General features: G+C 37.5%; 1 protein-coding gene across 1 annotated transcript in view; it reads right to left on the bottom strand.

Annotated features, from left to right (window-relative positions):
• Positions 1-7,371: 7,371 nt before the first annotated feature.
• The window catches only part of LOC146005019 (poly(A)-specific ribonuclease PARN-like), a 213,550-nt gene continuing 201,174 nt past the window's right edge, over positions 7,372-19,747 (bottom strand). The window contains exons 13-14 of the mRNA XM_083144149.1: positions 11,112-11,170; positions 7,372-8,086 (exon numbers count right to left, since the gene is read on the bottom strand). Coding sequence (XP_083000275.1) covers positions 8,004-8,086; positions 11,112-11,170 — 142 coding nt within the window. The 3' untranslated portion in view covers positions 7,372-8,003. The remainder of the gene's footprint in view (positions 8,087-11,111; positions 11,171-19,747) is intronic.

A 19,747-nucleotide genomic window follows, 5' to 3' on the forward strand; every position in this document is an offset into this window, starting at 1 on the left:
TCAGGCAAATAGGCAGAGTGGAAAAACGGTGGTGCCCCCTGGATATTATCCCACTGTAGACTCTGTGTTACAAGTTTTGAATGAAAATCACATAGGAGAAGGGCTTTTTAGTTTCAGGTGCAATTACTCCGCAAACTCTGTCGAAGGAAACTATGATTCTCAATTATCCACACTCAAATTTTCGCCAATCTTAGCATTACAGTTGGGCTTTGAACCAGATAGAAATATTGTGAAGCAAACACAAGCTTCGAAACAACCAAATTTAAGTATTGGCGTTCCACAGCAAATTATGGTGTACAGCGACATAGTAAGTCACCAGATAGTAGGAGATACTAAAGCTCCACTTTTCAGAATGTTTACAATACCTTCTGTTTCGTATGGACGTTCACAAAGCATTATTTTCAATCCTGTTCATTATTTATCAGCATCAAAGCATTGTTTCGACACCATTGAAACCCTTTTAAGGGACAATGCGGGTCGTAAACCTTCATTTGCATTTGGGGAGTTGACCGTTAAACTTCATTTTAAGAGAAAATGAAATACGACAGAGGCGAACTGTACCGCAATTACTATCTCGAGCAGGCCGGTTCGGGACTCCCATATTACTCAGGTCCACCCTTTCAAAGGGGACACGGGTTAGGATCTATCTTCAAGGGGTTGTTCCGTCTGGCTATTCCATTGCTCAAACAAGGCGCTAAAACTTTAGGAAAACAAGCACTGACAACTGGGATGCAAGTAGTTGGGGATGTGCTGGAAAATAAGCCGGTAAAGCATTCGATTACAACTCGGTTAGGCGAAGCAGGAGAAACATTGAGAGGCAAGGCAGAACAAAAAGTTTCTCAACTTCTCTCTGGTAGCGGAAAAAGAAAACGGAAGGCTGCAACTATAAAATTTGGCATCCCTCTAGTACCTTCTCACTTCAAAAAGAGAAGGCGTAGGGGAAACAGAGATATTTTCGATAGCTAACCACCATGTCGTTCTTACATCCTGGGTCCTGTGATTGTACAAACTCGGAACTTGATTTGTTTACAATTCCAGTCACTCAGACAAGTATAGAGAATCCAGCATTAGTTGAATATCGCCAACTTTCAACGCTAACTTCAGATTCTCCAATCGAATTTTCAGTAGTTGGGGGCGGCGATGAATATTTGGACCCTTCGCACGTTTATTTGTATGTGAGATGTAAAATTACTAAACCGGATGGAGCAAATTTGGCTCCAGATAACTTGGTTTCCCCCGTGAACAATTTTCTACATTCACTCTTTTCTCAAGTTGACGTAATGTTGAACGACAAATTGATTTCATCCTCCTCTGGATCATATGCCTACCCTGCTTACATTGAAACTTTATTGAATTACTCGAACGAAGCTAAAAAATCTCACCTCACTGGCTTTCTCTGGTATCGCGATACTCCTGGAAAAGTAGAAAATCGAACAGAAAACAAAGGAATTGAGAAACGCATGTATTTTGCATCAGGTAGCCGTAGTTTCGAAATGTATGGTCGCCTTCATACAGATATTACCTCTCAGCCCCGCCTTCTAATGAACAAAGTGTCTATGCGAGTTAAATTGCACAGAACAAGCGATGCGTTTGCTTTAATAACCAGTGGGAATTCAGAATATCGAGTTCAGTTACAAGATGTCTCCTTATTTGTTCGCCGTGTGACAATTAGCCCTCATGTAGGCTCAGCTCACAGTGAAGCCCTTGAAAAAGCAACAGCAAAGTACCCTATAACACGAGTAGAAGTAAAATCAATCACACTGCCTCAAAATATCACTTCCTACAATCTGGATAACATCTTTTTAGGTACAGTACCTAAACGTATCATAATAGGATTCGTATCGAATAGCTCTTTCAATGGTAGATTTGACTCTAACACTTTCAACTTTCAGCATTTCAATCTTAGTTCGCTTCAGTTTCAAATTGGAAATAAGTCTATCCCAAGTCAGCCTCTGGCACTCAATTTTAGTGACAAAAATATCGTTCAAGCATATTACTCATTATTCTCTGGTACTTCTCTTTATTTTTCTGATAGTGGGAACGGTATATCGCGTGAGGACTACGATAATGGGTTTGCCCTGTATGCATTTATTCTTTCTCCTACCATGGAAATTGATTCCACCTGGGACTTAATTCGAGACAGTAGTGTGACATTCCCTCCCACTTCCCTCCTCAGTCACTTGTGTTATTTATGGAGAATTTGATTCTCTGGTACAAATTGACAAGAACCGCGGCATATATACTGATTATAGCAAATAAGCCTTCAGTTGAGTGACTGTCAGCCACAAAGTAGGATCACAATATGAGAGCCGTTATCGATTTTATAGGATTTCGAGATAATCATGGAAAATATATTCCGAAAGAAATAGCTGTTGTGGATCCAGATTCTAATTGTTTGCAATCATGGGTATTTAAACCTCCGTGCGCATGGGATGATCTCGATATCAGAATACAAAATGAAAATTTATGGGAAACTCAAAATGTGCACGGCCTCTCTTGGCAAGCTGGAGAAGTGAATTTTACCAATATGTCCACTATTTTATCCTGCTGTACCGAAAATGCCTCAGCCATTTATTCCTTTGGCGCAGAAAAGTGCCATTACCTTTCTACCTTACTTCAACGCACTGTGATTAACTTGGAGCAGCTTGGATGCCCTAAATCAGCTCTACTAAGTTTCCCTGCCTATACCTGCTGTGAGAAGAACCACCGCCTGAGAAAAATAGCTTGTGCTCTGAGAAACGCGCACCTGTACGGTCAGTTTCTACACCACTACAGTTTCATTCAGCACGTTGTACCTGCATGTGCCTCAACCCAAGACGAGAACAACTCGACATCAGACTGCAAAGAAGGCAGCATCTCGTCGTCAGACGAGAACTTATATTCATTGAATTCGGCTGTAAAATGGATACCATAAGCATTGCCATGACAGTACATCAAGACAGTGTTCTATCTGAAAGCTTCGTTGGAGTGTTTGCAGACAATACGTTACCGAAAAATTTCAAGCTTCCAGCTTCCCTGATTATCAATACAGACAGAGATCCGGGGCCTGGAATACATTGGACTGCCCTGTACATTGATTCGAATTGCCACGGAACATACTTTGACAGTTTTGGTGAAAACCCCACTGCTTCTGTGACAGAGTTTTTGAAACGCAAGTGCCTTTGTTGGTGTATAAACAGAACAGTTATTCAGAATCCGTTGTCCAGTGTGTGCGGATTGTACTGTACTATGTTCCTCTATTATGCCAGCAGGAACCTAACTATGGGATACTTTCTATCTTTCTTTGGGAAAGATTTGGAAAAGAATGACCGCATAGTGAGAAAAAAATTTACAAATGCGTTTTCTTGACTTTATCAACAGTGTGGATGCAGTGAGCACCTAATCAGGGCACAGAGCTTTGAAGTATCTGGAGGTTAATTAGCCTCAGAGTACTTGGGTAAAATGTGAACATGGATAGCAGAATTTTGAGTGAACAGTAAAAAAACAATCAGCCTGGATATCACACTTGTGATGAAATTATATTAGAGATAAAAAGCGTTAGTATAACGCTACTTTGTAGTAGAATAGTATTCTCTGATATGTAACAATTGAAAAAGCTTGATGTATTATATACTTTGTAGTAGACTAGTTTGTGAAAATAAAAATTTCGTGTGTAGAAACCAATTCTTTCATTTATAAAAAGTGGTATTGAGTTACTAAAAAAGGTACTTGAAAAGTAAATAAACCACCACAGTATTAAAAATAAACCTAAACTTCAGCTAAAGTTGAAGAAACAGCTTGTGTGTCTAAATTGCCATGCAAACTCTTGCTTGAATCGTTCAAATAGCGTTTTCTGAGTAAAAATACACAAAAAATGCGAAATATTGGCTCTAACAGTAAAAACATCTGGTCAATTTTACGTGAATCCTGATGTTTATAAGTCAATAATCAAAGGGTCCGTGGTTCGCAACCTAGAAATGGCGGAAGAAAAAAGAACGCGTAAATTACTTCCACAAAATAAAATTGGGAACCTCAAAGAAAATCAATACGCGTGTAAAAAATTGGCGACACCTGCCTACCGTTCAACTCCGGAAGACCGATGGGGGACATAACAATAGAGTCGTTTCTCCCCTCGTGCGTCAATGATCGCTCGCGGTTTGGGGTGACGAAGAATGCAAGCTCGTAACAGGTTCTTGCAGTATTGTTCCCTTTTTTTAAGAGCAATTATTATTAACATGCATTCTGCCCGTATGCTTCGTTTTCATACAGGCTACATCGTTCAATTTCTTCGGCTTTAAAGCGAACATAGAATAACGCCATGTATTGTGTTATAATATCTTCTACCTCCGATCGATCACATCGGCACCGGTTGAATTCGGGTAAATCCAGATCCTTAATTATAGCTAATATAATCCACCACCGTCGCCACATGACATCATCGACGCCTGGAAACCTTGCCTGACGCCATCAAATGTCTTGTACATTAATGGAAAAACCATTAACTTCAAGTACCCCGACTGTATAAATCATCCGTGACTCATATCCGGATGAAACACATATATAAAGTACAACAATAGTGTTAGAATAGTCCAAAAACGAACTCCATAATAGTGTATTTTGTACATTAATGGAAAAACCATTAATTCCAAACTCCAACGTCAGTATAAATCATCTGTAACTCATATCCGGCTGAAACTCATATATAAAGTACAACAATAGTGTTAGAATAGGCCGAAAACGAACTCCATAATAGTGTCTTTTGTACATTAATGGAAAAACCATTAATTCCAAACTCCAACGTCTGTATAAATCATCTGCGACTCATATCCGGCAGAAACGCATATATAAAATACAACAATAGGGTTAGGTTAGGGTAAAAAACGGAATACATAATAGCATCTTTTGTGCACTAATGGAAAACCATTAATTTCAAACTCACACGTGTGCATGAGTCATCGATGACTCATCTCCTCCTCCACCCCCGACACGTGGCGCTTGATTAATTAACAATAGCGTCACCCTCGATAGTGAATTAAAAAAACATTAATCATAATTAAAGGGTCTATTGTTAGGTCAGATCTCTGTCAACATCTACTTATGTCAATACTTGGGGGACATACTCCTCACATGGAGACGATGAAATCATGTTTTATGAACATGGGTCCGGAAATGTGTCATTGACGCGTTAGAGTACATTTTCTAAAACACTGCACACTGTGTATGAGGCGAAAGCGGTGTAGTGTGGAATGTCGAAAAAGCTGTCAGATGTCACATACCCCACATCTGAACTGGCGGGAAACATGGTGGGAGACATTGGCGTTGACCCCGGGTGAAATTGGGGGGTTCGAGAAACACATTGTAGTCAGGAAACGCTTTATATACACTGGTGGACAAAAAAACCGGACACTTGCAATTTTTGTGATAACGCATAAATTCTGATTCGAAGGGTAACTAAATGTTGCAGAAATTATTGGAAATAAGAAAACTTGAATATATTCAACAGAAAGCAAATTAAAATTTATTGTTAAGAAGTTAAATTAGGACATAAAACGAAAGTTACAGAAAACTACAAAAAAATAAAAAAAAATAGAAAAAAAATCTTAGCAATATTTTTTTTTAATATTGTTAACTGGTACTGGTGGGGTATATAAGCTGTCTAGTAGTGGGTGTTACCTCCCCTGCCATCAATTACAGCTTGTAACCGCCGTGGCATACTTCGAATAAGGTTGGCAATCACTTCTTGGTCCAATTGCTCCAATTCATCTTGAATAGCACGTCTTAGCTCTTCAATTGTTTCTGGAACTATTGCGCGGTTTCTGATATGTCGTTTCAGTTAATCTATCGTTCTCTATCGGATTTAGGTCCGGACTTTGTGGCGGCCATTCTAATCGCGTAATCCCAACTTCGTCCAGGTACTCCGTGACAATATTCACAATGTGAGGATGCGCATTGTCATGCATAAAAACAAAGTCCGGGCCTATGAATGGTGCATATGGTACTACATGATCTGCCAAACATTCTGTAATATACCTGCGAGCTGTCATTGCCCCATTCTCTACAGAACCAACTCTGTACGTCCTTGTAAAGAAATACCTCCCCAGACCATGACACCACCGCCTCCAAAGGGTGTTATTTCAACGAAACAACATTGTGCATAATGCTCATTAGGTTTCTATACACATGTTCACGCCCGTCTGATGAACGTAGGTTGAATTTTGACTCATCGGAGAATAAAACCTTTTCCCACTGCTCCACATTCCAATGTAAGTGTTGTGTTGCAAATTCCAGTCTTCGCTTCCGGTGACGTGTTAACCTGGGACCTGTAGCCGGGCTCCGAAATGATAAACCACTTTCATTCAGTCTTCTACGAACTGTTCGTGAAGAAACCACAGCTCTATGAACATTTCTCAAACGCCGTGCCAAAATATTTGAAGTTGTACAACGGTCTCTTAAGACTATGATATGCATGAAACGATCTTCCCGTGCTGTTGTGCATCGTTTCCGACCAGAACCCGGTCTTCTACCATAGGAACCAGTTGCATCATACCATGTGAGAGCTTTATGGATAGTACTTCATGCTATATTGAGCACCCAAGCCATATAGAGCACACTACGACCATCATCACGAAGAGCTACTGCTTTTACTACCTCTTCATGTCTCATTTTCAAGCTAGCAAACTTACAATACACTTGCAAGAAAAACACCAGCAATGGCAATGCCAATAATATCTGTTACTATGGTTACTATGAACCAAAATTCATGCCTCTCTAGACATTAAACAAAATAACATCAACAGGAATTGAAAATCAATAAATTAAAACAAAATTGCAAAATGAAATTAATTTTGAGCCTACTAGGTGTTCCAAATAAGTAAATACGAGTAAATAAATAAATAAATAGATAAATAATAAACGGAAAAACTATGGAAAATGTTCAACAATGAATGTTCAATTGTTCAATACTTAACTGAGAGCGTAATTCATAAGTAATTGCAATTCAGATGTCAAATATTAAAGTGTCTGTTATTTTTGTCCAACAGTATAGTATATATATATATATATAAGTGCATAGTTAGTATATAAAACCAATCGTTACAATATCAACTTATAACAATATACATGCTGCATCTGAAAATGTTGAAAAATTGAGGGGGGGGGACTGAAGGGTATTGAAAAACATATAGAAGCAAAAGTTGCATAATAGTACCGAGACATCTTGCACAAATATTTAGCCAATTCAAGAGCTTTAGCTTCTATTTTAGATAGAAACCATTCATACTTGTAATATAACATAAAATGCTTCAATATGTTCTCCTCCTTGTGTAACAACTTCCTGCACTTTGGGATAACACAATAACTAAACAGACTTTCCAAAAAAAAGTTATAACATTTATTTTTTCTTAAAGTATTACAATTTCAATAATATAACTGTGTCTCAACTACCAAGTGCCTGAATGGCTATAGCAACCAATTCAGTACAAAAAAGTTATCCAAATCACACACAAAATGCCATATCGTACATGAAACAAAAAATGTATTAAATATTTTCCAGAATGCATGAGACCATTTGAAAGTTTACTGTAGCAATTGTTTATAACTTCTGGTCATTTCAATTAAAAATTAATATGTGTGTGCAACCAAGTGGTTCTAAAACTTAAAACAAAAAATATGTTAGGTAGATGATGAGAGAGATACAAAAGCTATTTAACAACAAGCAACAATGTGGACCGAAGAATACATTGAGATTTAACTTGTATGGTACAAGTATAAACAACACATAATGTTGAACATTATTTTTAAAATAGAAGTATCTCATTTTTTTCATTCCAAAGAATATAAAAAATTAGTCTATGATCCACTTAATTTGATAACAATGCTTTCTGTTAAATGTAAATGCTTTTAAAATTTCATAGACACTTGAAGTTGCAGAAAAGCTGCCACTGAGAATGGTGCTTCCTTTACTTTCACTGTGAGTAAAAGTTAAGAGTACACATATGGTCAATGTTCATGCACAACACAAATCTTTAACCCCACGATTCACTTTCTTCAAATATGTTTTGCTTCTTAGCTGCTGTGCCATTGGCTGTCTCTGCTTCCTCCTTTGGTTCTTGTAAGAAAGAGGAAAGTTAGATTACTATAAAGCACAAAATACATTATCTATGCACACCACAATCCAGAACTTTTACATGGCAGGGCAGTATGTTTTGTAAGCATGTGATAGGATGTTTAACCCAGCTTCATCAGGTAAAAGCAACACTTACACATGAAACAAACTGTTCTCTTCAGATAAATTATTATGCCTGGTCAGTTTTTTCTGAAAACAGCGTGAGAAGTGTTTTTCCAGGTTCAATTTGTGCTCAGATGAGCTAACTGGGAATGCACCTTCAATTTAAAATGGCATTTTGTAGTTTTGTCGCGTGTTACTCACAAATCCAAAATATAAAAAATGAAAAGTTAAAAATTGTACTTACGTATGTGAGTATATTGGTCCAACTGTAGAACGACGTTTCAGAGATTGACTATCTCCTTCTTCAGGTTCATAAAAAAACTACGTACTAGGCATAGTACTGCGTCAAAAATGTAATATGAGGATTGTGGTTAAGGGTTGGTTTGGATACATTTAAAATATTATGTTTTTGCTATTAGAAGTACGTAAAAAGCATGTCGTTCCCTAAGAAAACTTGTACTATAGACTTATTCACAGGCAAAAAGTTAAAAATCTAAAAAACCTGCTTGAAAAACAATGCAACTTGCAGGTTCGGCCATTCCTACCCAACTGTGTATCCTAATCCACATGAAGGTCAATTCTCCACGAGTGTTTCCCCTCCTCTTAATTTTCTCGTTTCCCCTTATTACGTCACAAATCCAACGTGAATTCACGTTCCTCCTGTGCAGCTTGCATAACTTCCGGAGTGACGTGGAAACCAATATTGGGTTCAATCTTCCAGGCTTTGTCCCATTTTTTGAGGAAATTGATCCACCCTTCTTCCAAATTTCCTTCGTCCCTATTAAAATTATTCCTCCCCCCTACAAATATTCGCTGTTTCAAACACGTTTCTTCCTAACTTCCTCCCTTCTTTTCTAATTATCTCTTTTTTTGCGATTCTATGTCCACTTTCCAAAATGTGTTCTGAGAGACCCGTTTTGGGAACTTTTTCCCTTATATCCTTTTCATGCTCGCTCAATCTTTTACCCATATTTCGACCCGTCTGCCCTATGTACTCCTTCCCGCATTGACATTCTATTCGATAAACCCCTTCGAAAAACAGAAAACATATGAACAATAACTAAAAAGAAAAGTTTTAACTTTAAATCCTGAAAATCTCCAACTTCTAAGGGGAAATATGCGCAGAAGGGACGTCCCTCAAGTGTGCATTGGATTCATTTTGTAAATATTCTAATATCAACGGTATCTGTTCAGCAAACAAAAAAAAAGAGAAAAAAGAAACAGGAGAGGGTGGGATTTGAACCCGCGATCTTTCACGCTTGACGAAAAATAAAGATGTCAGCGTCTAACCAACTGCTCTACGTTAACTTAATGACGTTATACCCTTAAAAACATGTCGACGTTTATGAAGACTCCCATCTTCCTGTGTTTCAAGCACATTTTCTCGACAAGTCGTGTAAAATATATGTCTTTGAGTACTGTTCGATATTATGCAAGGTATTGTAAATAAAATGTCGCATAAACTCCTAACAAATTTGCTTCTTTCTGCACAAACTTGATGGCAATTTCCTCCAGGTGGAGAAAAACTCTGTTCAGTGTTTCAAACCCCCCAAATTTCAAGTCGAGCAAGCAGAATCGTAAATATCCGTCAAGGTTCTTTTTCCAATTTATTATTTCTGTTTGATTGCGTATTATAAAGCGGTTTATAGTTTCTAAGTTCATGGAAAGTGTTAAATTGAAAACCTATCACCGCAGCGTTTTTCGTCTAGTGGAAGGACCTACTCAAAGTTGGCTACTCTAACCTGGAGCTGAAGTGCAATGTTGCTAAGTTTACGATTTCGGGACTTAGAATTCTTTCGGGGCGGTCAAATAAGATGTTGCGAAGTGTACAAGTTTTCTTAGGGAACGACATGCTTTTTACGTACTTCTAATAGCAAAAACATAATATTTTAAATGTATCCAAACCAACCCTTAACCACAATCCTCATATTACATTTTTTGACGCAGTACTATGCCAAGTACCTAGTTTTTTTTTATGAACCTGAAGAAGGAGATAGTCAATCTCTGAAACGTCGTTCTACAGTTGGACCAATATACTCACATGCGTAAGTACAATTTTTAACTTTCCATTTTTTATAATTTAAAATGGAATTGAAACAACTGTCCAATGTATCTGCAATATGAATGAAACGTGGAACTACTTGAGAACATGGGGAGAGTCATAGCAGCTTCTTTGAAGTAGAAGCAATTCTGTATTATTATTAAATAAACTTGAAAATTCCTTATGTGAGACTAGTATTAACATTATAGTCTTGTAATCAAAAGTCCTGGATCTGCTTTCCATTGATGGTACATTTTGCAGTGCAGTAGATCGACCTAGTCCTGATTTGCCTATTTGTGTTAGACTTCTTTGACTGTCTGGAAAATGTATTTTTTTCGAGAGGGGAATTCCTCCTGTTGCCCCCGGCAAGTTGCCAGGAATGTTTCGAAAAAATCAATAAAGACAGTTTTGGCAATAATTTTCATAATGTGGATAAGCAAATAAACTTCACTTTTTAACACGAGGATTGTCCCAAAAGTAAGTTTCTCCCTCTTTGATCTGACTCTCTGGACCAGTGTGCTACTACAGGGCGAGTCAAAAGTCCCTGGCCATCCCTTATAAAATGAAAGGGAGTGTAGTGCGTTACTACTTGCGCAGAGACTTGTTCTTGTTCGCCTGGTCTACAGTTAGCTGGTAAGGAGTTTGTGTACAGCTATCAAAGCAACAGTGAAAATCCTTCGATTAAAAGATTTATGATACAAATGTGCTGGGTACTGTTGTATTACCCTAAGTATAACGATGTCTAACGTAAATATGTTACTAATTACAAACCAAAAAAATATGTAATTCTAACCACACTACTGTGATTAGGTTCCGTCAAATATTAATAAAAAATTACTACCATAAGATAAAAAAGAGCCTTACTTGTGTCATCTTCCATCTCTTCAGGAATGGTATCAATGCTTCTCTTAGAGTAAGTGGATCTGAAAACAACAGAAAATATTCTTATACAGTTCAGGTTACATTCGTTACATTTATAGTCACAAACACTTCTAGGCTGTGAGTCAATGGAGGCGTTATAACCCAGAAGTGGCCGTCATGGTACATGAAGATATGTGTGTACTGACCACACCACAATATTCACCCACTTCATTTTGTGCGATGTGAGGTTCTGGAATTGAGACAAGATCATAAACAATGTGCAAGGCTACCCTCTCCAACATCACCAGCCGGCCCCAGTGGCAGAGTGGTTAGCACATCCCGCTACGATGCCAGGGGTCCCGGGTTTAAATCCTGGCCTGGGCATGGATGTTTGCGAGTGTCCATTCATCAATTTCATCATGTCATCACTCATCCCCATCTTCGCAAAATTAGCCAAAAGTGGTACAAGAAGCTAAGTAAAATAAAGCAAATCAATCAAACATCACCGATACGGTGGGATGCACAATTAGTGCTTGGGAAATTGTCCGCGACTACTTTCATTAAGATTTCTCTTGCACCTTATGTGTTATTAAGGAACTGATTTTTACGTACACAGGTGCAGAGGATGTCAGGAGCTTGTTGGATGTTTTGTTTAATTATTGAAGCTAAGGCAAAGATAATAAAAATGATGATTGACAATAACCTACTTATGAATCCCACACTACAGCCCTACCTAGGTAAGGTCACAGGATGTAAAAGTAAAGTGAACAATTCGTGCACACATACAGCTTTGACAGTATATGTAAATGACAGAATAAAAGCTTCATAAAAACATGTAGTATCCAGTAGAAAGAAAGGGTTTCAAGGAAATGTATAATTTCGATATTTGAGAACTAGTATTGCAGGAAAATAACAGAAAATCAAGATCAATTGACAGCAGTGAACAGTGTGCGGATTAACGTGAGGGGGGGGGGGGGTAAAGCTGGGGATTTCCCCCATAAAAAGTTTTATCTCCCACAAAAGTTAATTATTTTTATCACTGCCAAAGATGTTATTATCCCCCTGAAAGAAAACAATAAATAGAAAATTGAAAGCACAAAGGTAGTGCACAACATAATCCTTCTCTATAGGGCAATCAGTTCTAAAGAACCAGCTTATCTCTCGAGCAGATTCTCAATGTTTTCCGAATCACACAGCCTTGACACCAGATCGCGAGGGAGAACTCAACTACTCATCCCCCTTCATAACTCAAACTTTTATTCAAAATATTTCACCGTCTCCACTTCTCGTTTTTGGAACTCACTGCCCCTCGAAATCTGGAACTCGTCTCAAACATGTCCTTAAAGCACAATTAAAATGTTTTTTTATTGAAAAATTGAATAGAGTTAAGTGCAGAAAAACACTGAAAATCCTTATTCACATTAATATTTCAAATCCCTGACTACGGTCATGAATATACGAGTGTGTGTGTGTGTTTTGTTGTACACTCGTCCTATAGGTTAGACTTTCATTCCCATATGCATTTTTTCCATTTTTTGTAATTTTATATTTTTCTTTCTTTGTTTCAACATTTAACTTTCTATGTATTGGTTTAACGTTGTTTTCTAATTTTCAAATGTTAAAATTTCGATGTAAACATGGTTAAGTGGTAGGAAAGGCTACAAAGCCTTAACTTCGCCATGATAAACAAGACGTAATAAATAAGTAAAATAAATAGTGTACCACTTCTTAAATATGTCACAAACACAATTGAAAACTCATTCCTGTTCTTTAATGGTCCAATAATCAAAGATTTCCCTGCCGAAAAATATGCAGCCTTGTGGACAAGGTGGGTTGATATAAATCAGGTGATTTTTTTTAAAAATAATTGATCTAAATCACTATAACTTATAGAATAATGTACATAAGGATTTTGTAGTTATCAGAATCACTTTACGTGAAAGTGCATTAATCTTGCAATCATCTAATGGTGTTTATTAGGCTCTGAGAAAGGAAATGTAATATGTAATAAACTGTAAACACACATTTATCTTGATTTAAAATTCAATAATTTTTATGGGCAAAATAGCAAACATTTTGGGTAGAATAATATACAAAATACGAATTACGTGAAACCGTAAATAGTGCTATTATCATTAAACTGTACATAAACACGGAAGCTGATATTTTGCAAACTATCATTTAAAAAATTGCTGCAATTCAGCTACAAAGACTATAAAAATATTTTAATTTACGATTATAGAGTACATCCAGAATGTTTTATTTTCGCTGGAAGAAAAGTTACTGAAATTATTATATTTTCATTAACACACTCAACAAACATTCCCATAGTATACATACAGTATCACAAACAGAAAAAAATATATTAACATGTAGGTTTTTTTTGAGTTAATCAAACTGTTCAAATATTTTACAGGCCCGTATACTAGAAAAAGCCTTTCTATATAAAAAAAAAACATATCTATATGCATAGTGGCAAAAAACATACAAGCAATTTTAAGCATGTTTTTTTTTAAAAAAACTTATAAAAATCGATATAAATACAAAAATCAACAAAAATGATTTTCTTTAATAAAAATCATGATATTTTATCCACCTGCTTGTGGATTAAAGAATGACATCATTCTGCAAGTAACCAACCTCATCGAGCCGATACAACAACAGGTTTTGCACCTTAGTTTTCAGGCATAGCCTACTGCAGGTATTTTATGTGTAACTTGGCAATATAACTTTGGTAAGATATAACCACTGATATATATATATATATATATATATATATGGGTTGATAGCTGACTCTCCGCGGACGAGTGAAGCCAGACAGGAGGTCTCCGTGTACGGCAAGAACCCGTTGGCTGTATGCGCGGTAGCCGTAATTATGGTTATTTCTTGCAGTGCACATCACTGCATAATCCTGGAAAACCAGGATCGGATGTTTCCTTTCATAGATATGTATTTATCAATTGTGTACCTACATTTCTACTGTGAAATACGTAACTATTTTACGTATATGTTACTAGAAATGTGAGAATGTGTAAAAGGAAACCAGTTTGTGTTTCGCTCTACATGTTTGTATACTTTTATATTGTGGAACAAGAATAGGCGCTGACTTTCTGCCTCCTCAATTAATCAAGAAGTATATACATTATGCGTAAAATATATTGTCAATCTTGACCCCCACCAAATATTTATATGAAGTTACGGCTTCTGGGGACAAACCACGTAATAATAATATATCTTTATGTTAAGGAGGTATTAATATTTCCCAACAAACTACACTTGAGATCGAAGTTTTATTTGTGTGTAGCCTGAATGAACACTGTTTAAAAACTTCTTATAGAAAAAGGAAAGGAAGACAAGTATTTATTTTTAATTCATGGCATGGCATTTTCTCATGGCAACAATTTTTTTTGTAACTAACTGCTACCCAGTTTAATAGCCCCTGGATTAGTCCGTTAACTTTATTTTTTAAGAGGAATAAATGTGGCAACATTTTTCAAAGCTGCTGCGCAGTTTGAAAAACCCCTGTAATTGTCCGTTAAAACTTCTTTAAGAAAGGCAAGGGAGGTTATTTTCTTTGGAAAATGTCCAATTAACGTGGGTTTTGTGCAATTTCAAAGAATTTCAGATGTACAAAACCTGTTAACATTACAAACGTTTCTATAATTATTTACTAATAAATTAAGCGAACTGAATGGAATATTTTATGTTCAGGCACGTATCCAGAAATATATTTCAGAGGCTGAGGAACCAAATAACAACAATAATGTTTAAAATTATACGTTAATATAATTTATAGGTTTATTCATAATTATGTGTAAATAAATTAATATTGTATTGTTACTATTAAGTTTACATGAATAGATAAACATAATAGATTTAAGAATAGAGATGTAACAGGTTATATTCATAATCTATCTTGCGCATAGTTAAGATCGACGAGATTTATGTTAAAACAACTTTTCTGGCAGGGAACAAAAAAATAAAGAATGGAATATTTTTTTTAAAAAGGATAGAGAATGGAATATTTATTGAGAAGCAAAAAAACTATGTTAGATTCAATTAACGAAAAGTAAAGTTCGTGAATAATATCTTATGCACATTATTATAAATAGTAGTGTGCATAAATCTTCTTTGGCACTGCCATACAAAGCCGTATGATCGCAATATAAACGTTGACTTCCAGTAAGTTCGGTGGAAATAAATAAACAAGTGGTAAACAAGCATATTTTCATTATTTTTAGTACTTGCTAAGTCTTTCAGGGGGTCCGGACCCCTGGACGACCTTAAATACGTCTTTGTTTATGTTGCATTAAGGCAGTGGTTCGTTTAGCCAACTAATTATAATCTTTCCGATTACTTTCTGTAAAAACAAATAAGACACTTTACATGGTACGTGAATTATTTTTGCCTGACTTTCCATTAATTTAATAGCAGTGAATGAATTTTATTGCATAGAAGTAACTCACAATGTGTTACAAATCCATTTCCCATCGTTACAACATTCTTCCTAACACAAAACATGTAAAAAAACTCGAAATTAACATTCGTAAGCATAGCTGCCAATGGAGGGTCCCGCTCTTCCTGAGGTACAGGCTGCGCCCATGAGTGGCTTCAGCTGCGACAGTTGCGGAGAGGCGGAGTTAGCTATTCGTATAGCCTTATTTATATATATATCATTGGCATGGACGTCCGCAGGATTTTTTCCAGGGAGGGGCAAGGAAGGCATTTTTTCCAGGGGGGCAAACAAGGCACATTTTCCCCAAAAATAGTGTTGTCCCTAAAAAAAAAAATGCTTAGCCTAAATTTGAATTTATGGTGTTCATGCAATAATTAACACCTATTATTGTGGCTAAAATTAAATTATATGTGTGAAATACATAATTTTTGGTTGACTTTCATTTTCCGGGGGGGGGGGGAGCACGGCTACCCCTTGCCCCCCTTCCGGACGCCCATGATCACTGGATATAACTCCTTGCATCTCTCCCGTTCCTTTGCCATCCACCTAATCTCAAACTTTTAAAAAAAGGCGACGCAGGTTTCACAGAGGCAGCAACAAAACAACACAACAACTATAGCAATGTCGGCCTGTCAAAACAACGTGAGATTTATTGTTGCATACGTTCCTGCGTGCAGCGCGTGTCCCGTATCAACAGTGCCAGATCAAAATGCAATTAATAAGCAGGCCAACGGACGCACAAGCCGTGGCCCAGACCGGTGACATTTCAACACCGGATGCGTCGGCGGCATCTTCATCTGATCTTGGCTTCATCTTTCCGCGAACCATTCGTCAAAACTTCCGGAGTGCATGGGCGTTGCCTTCTGCGAAGTACCTACGCTGGCACGAGCCTTTGTTTGCAGACATTCGCTGGGTAGACTCCCCCCCCCTCCTTACAAGGACATGATAAATGTTGTTTTGTTTACATCCTGAAAGAACCGATTCAACATGATGTGGCAACTTTGCAGTAGTGGAAAGGATGACTGCAGAAGCGAGATACACTGCCTTTTGGGCTTCATTATACTGAATAAAGTAGAATATTACAATTAATTAGCTCATAGCTGGTAGATTGGGGGGGGGAGGGTAACATTATGATTGTCATATTTCTCATTTGTCAATAGAGGACACACACTGGCATGGGCGTCCGGAAGGGGAGGCAAGGGGGGGCCGTGCCCCCCCCCCCCTGGAAAATGAAAGTTAACCAAAAATTATGTATTTCACACATATAATTTCATTTTAGCCACAATAATATGTGTTAATTATTGCATGAACACCAAAAATTCAAATTTAAGCAATGTTTTTTTAGGGAACAACACTATTTTTGTGGAAAATGTGCCTTGTTTGCCCCCCCTGGAAAAAATACCTTCCTTGCCGCTCCCTGGAAAAAATCCTGCGGACGTCCATGCACACTGGGCGGGATTGTAAAAGAAAAAATAGAAGTTTTTATTTGTTTACACAAAACAATGATGTATTTTATATATTCTAATACAGATTGTAGATGTGTAAGGTATTTACTGCTGATTCAAGAACTGGTATCTACACCAGTTGGCTATTTAAATGTCTTCCCTACTCAGAACGGATAATCAATTGGCGTTTGAAATTCAGTAGTTGACATAACGTACACCCCTGCAACTGCTAACCTAACCTACAAGCAAAAGATCTGTAATATATTCTAAACATATTCTGCAAATAGATATGCCCAGTCTTGCCATTAATAGCTAGTGTTACAAACGTCTGACGTATACCATCCAACAAGTGTAAACAATAGAGCGCCACCTATGTACTGGCTTCCACCCCGAGTCATTGTGAGTGTGGCTGTCAACATGGAATGGGGAGATTACGAAAACCGTGTCGCTTGTGATAGCATTACACAAGGTTGGGAAATCAGCCAATGAAATTTTCCAGACCTTAAAAAAGTTGAAAATCAGTTTAACGTTTGTGCAACGGACCATCCAGGTCATCACTGAAACCGGGTCTGTTAAGGATTGCCCGCGACAAGGTCATCCTCGAACTGTGCGGACTCCAGCAGTGCAGAAGGCAGTGGCGGCACGTGTTCGCCGAAATCCAGTTCGGAAGCAGGCAGCAATGGCTCGTGAGATGAACCATAGCCATGCGCACTCTCCGATTAGGGGGGGGGGGGGGGGCAAAAGCAATGATGTAAGTTCAGTGGGGAAATAATAATCTCATTCTTTTAGTTTTATTGCGTTGATGGGTATATATATATATATATATATATATATATATATATATATATAACATATATACATAACATTATTTGAATACATTACATAATCAAATCATCCGCCCATAACAAACCAAATCCAAAAAGGATATAAATTGTCTTTAAAATGTGCGCGCTCCTTTTGATACAAACCAAACTCAGCAACCGTCTGAAGTACTTAGTCGTTCTTACTTGTTCTTCTGGTAATTCACAATGCATTTCAGAAAAGAAGGAAATTGCGATCGAAGCGAGCAAGAACATTTTATCGATCCAAATTTATATAAATTGAAAACGGTATTGATTTAATAGCGTGCAATAAATTTCATGGGACGCAACGGCATTCTCTTTTACAATTTTTGTCATTCAGATCGTTCGGCGTAGAGACAAAACTATCGCAGCCCCCTAGCTACTATGGTCTGAACTTGACAAGACTGTAAGAAAAGCAGATATTGCGAGCGAAGCGAGGAAGAAAATTTTACAAAATGAGTTTTTATTTGTATAAAATTTGAAGTCGAGGTGGCAATTGCCCCGCTGTACCATCTGGAAGAAATAATGCAAGAAAGACGTGAAAACTAATTCTATTTTCAGTATCCTTTTGTCCTGATACTCTTACATTCTTTTACTTCAATCTTTGCCCCCCCCCCTAGAATTCATTTCCGCCCAAGGTTCGCATAGGCAATGCTCCCCCTGCCCCCTTATGGTTGCGCCACTGAACCCCCTTCGCCTGTAGTAGTTGCTTCGAACTTTCATCGGTTTAAAAATACTTCATTTCCTTTAAAACTATAATATCGTTTAATAACAGCAATAAGATTCCTCTACACTAAATTTCTAAGTGAAAGTATAATAATATAGGGGCATGGAACGTCTGGAAGGGGAGGGCATTGGCCACATCCCCCCTCCCTTCGAAAATGAATGTCAACCTAAAAGTATATATTTTACACGTATAATTTGATTTCAGTCATAGTAATTTACATTAATTATTATGCGATATTTTCAAATTCAAGTGGTGTTTCTTGACGGGGCATCACTATTATCCGGATAATATGCCACTGCCCCATGGAAAAATACCTTGCTTGTCCCTTCGTGGAAATAAATCTGCGAACGTCCGTGATTAGGGGGGGGGGGGCAAATGGTCCCCTGTGCGCACGCCTATGAGATGAACGTATCGAAAAGATCCACGTCCACGCTACTTCGTGAGGACCTTGGACTTAAAGCATATCGCCGATCTACCGGGCATTATCTTGACGCACGACTGAAGCAGCTGAGGATGGTGAAATGCAGCGTTACGCCCAGAATGGACATCGGAGGATTCTTTTCACCGATGAGAAAATCTTATGATATATAACAACCTTAATATATATTAAAATTTGAGGAGCTTTCAGACCGAAGAGACATGCAACAGCCGACACATTTTGCATGTTGCTTCGGTTTGTTATTCGTACATGCACAGGCGAATGCTTCTTTATTAGACTGAAGGGATCCGTGTTGCTTATTGTCACTTCCTGTCACTTGTTGTTTTGGTCTGAGATTCCCCTTGCAGGTATTTGAAGAATAAACGATTTAAATCATGCCATCATAATGATTGATGAGAGATAAAATGTGTGAAGTATTCCAGTCAGTTTTACAAGTTATAACAGAAATGGAAAAAGTCTCAAGAGGAATAAGTAGCTGTATTTCTTGATTGTTTACAGTGATATGTGGTGACCTTGGAACTTGGGTAGCAACTGATAGTGGGTAATCTTTAATGCATTGTCCATTTTCCCCCTCCATTTCTGCATAGGAGCAAACACACACACAAATGAATAGATTGTATTGTTTCAATAAAATTTGTGACGTGAATATTGTAATTTGTTACAACCTTTCAACGTTTGCAGCGGCTGGCTGTAGAAATAGAAATCGTCTGATTTCCTTTAGTGGCAATCT

Source organism: Lepisma saccharinum, chromosome 22 (assembly GCF_977018435.1).
Source record: "Lepisma saccharinum chromosome 22, izLepSacc3.1, whole genome shotgun sequence".
NCBI classification, from domain to species: domain Eukaryota; kingdom Metazoa; phylum Arthropoda; class Insecta; order Zygentoma; family Lepismatidae; genus Lepisma; species Lepisma saccharinum.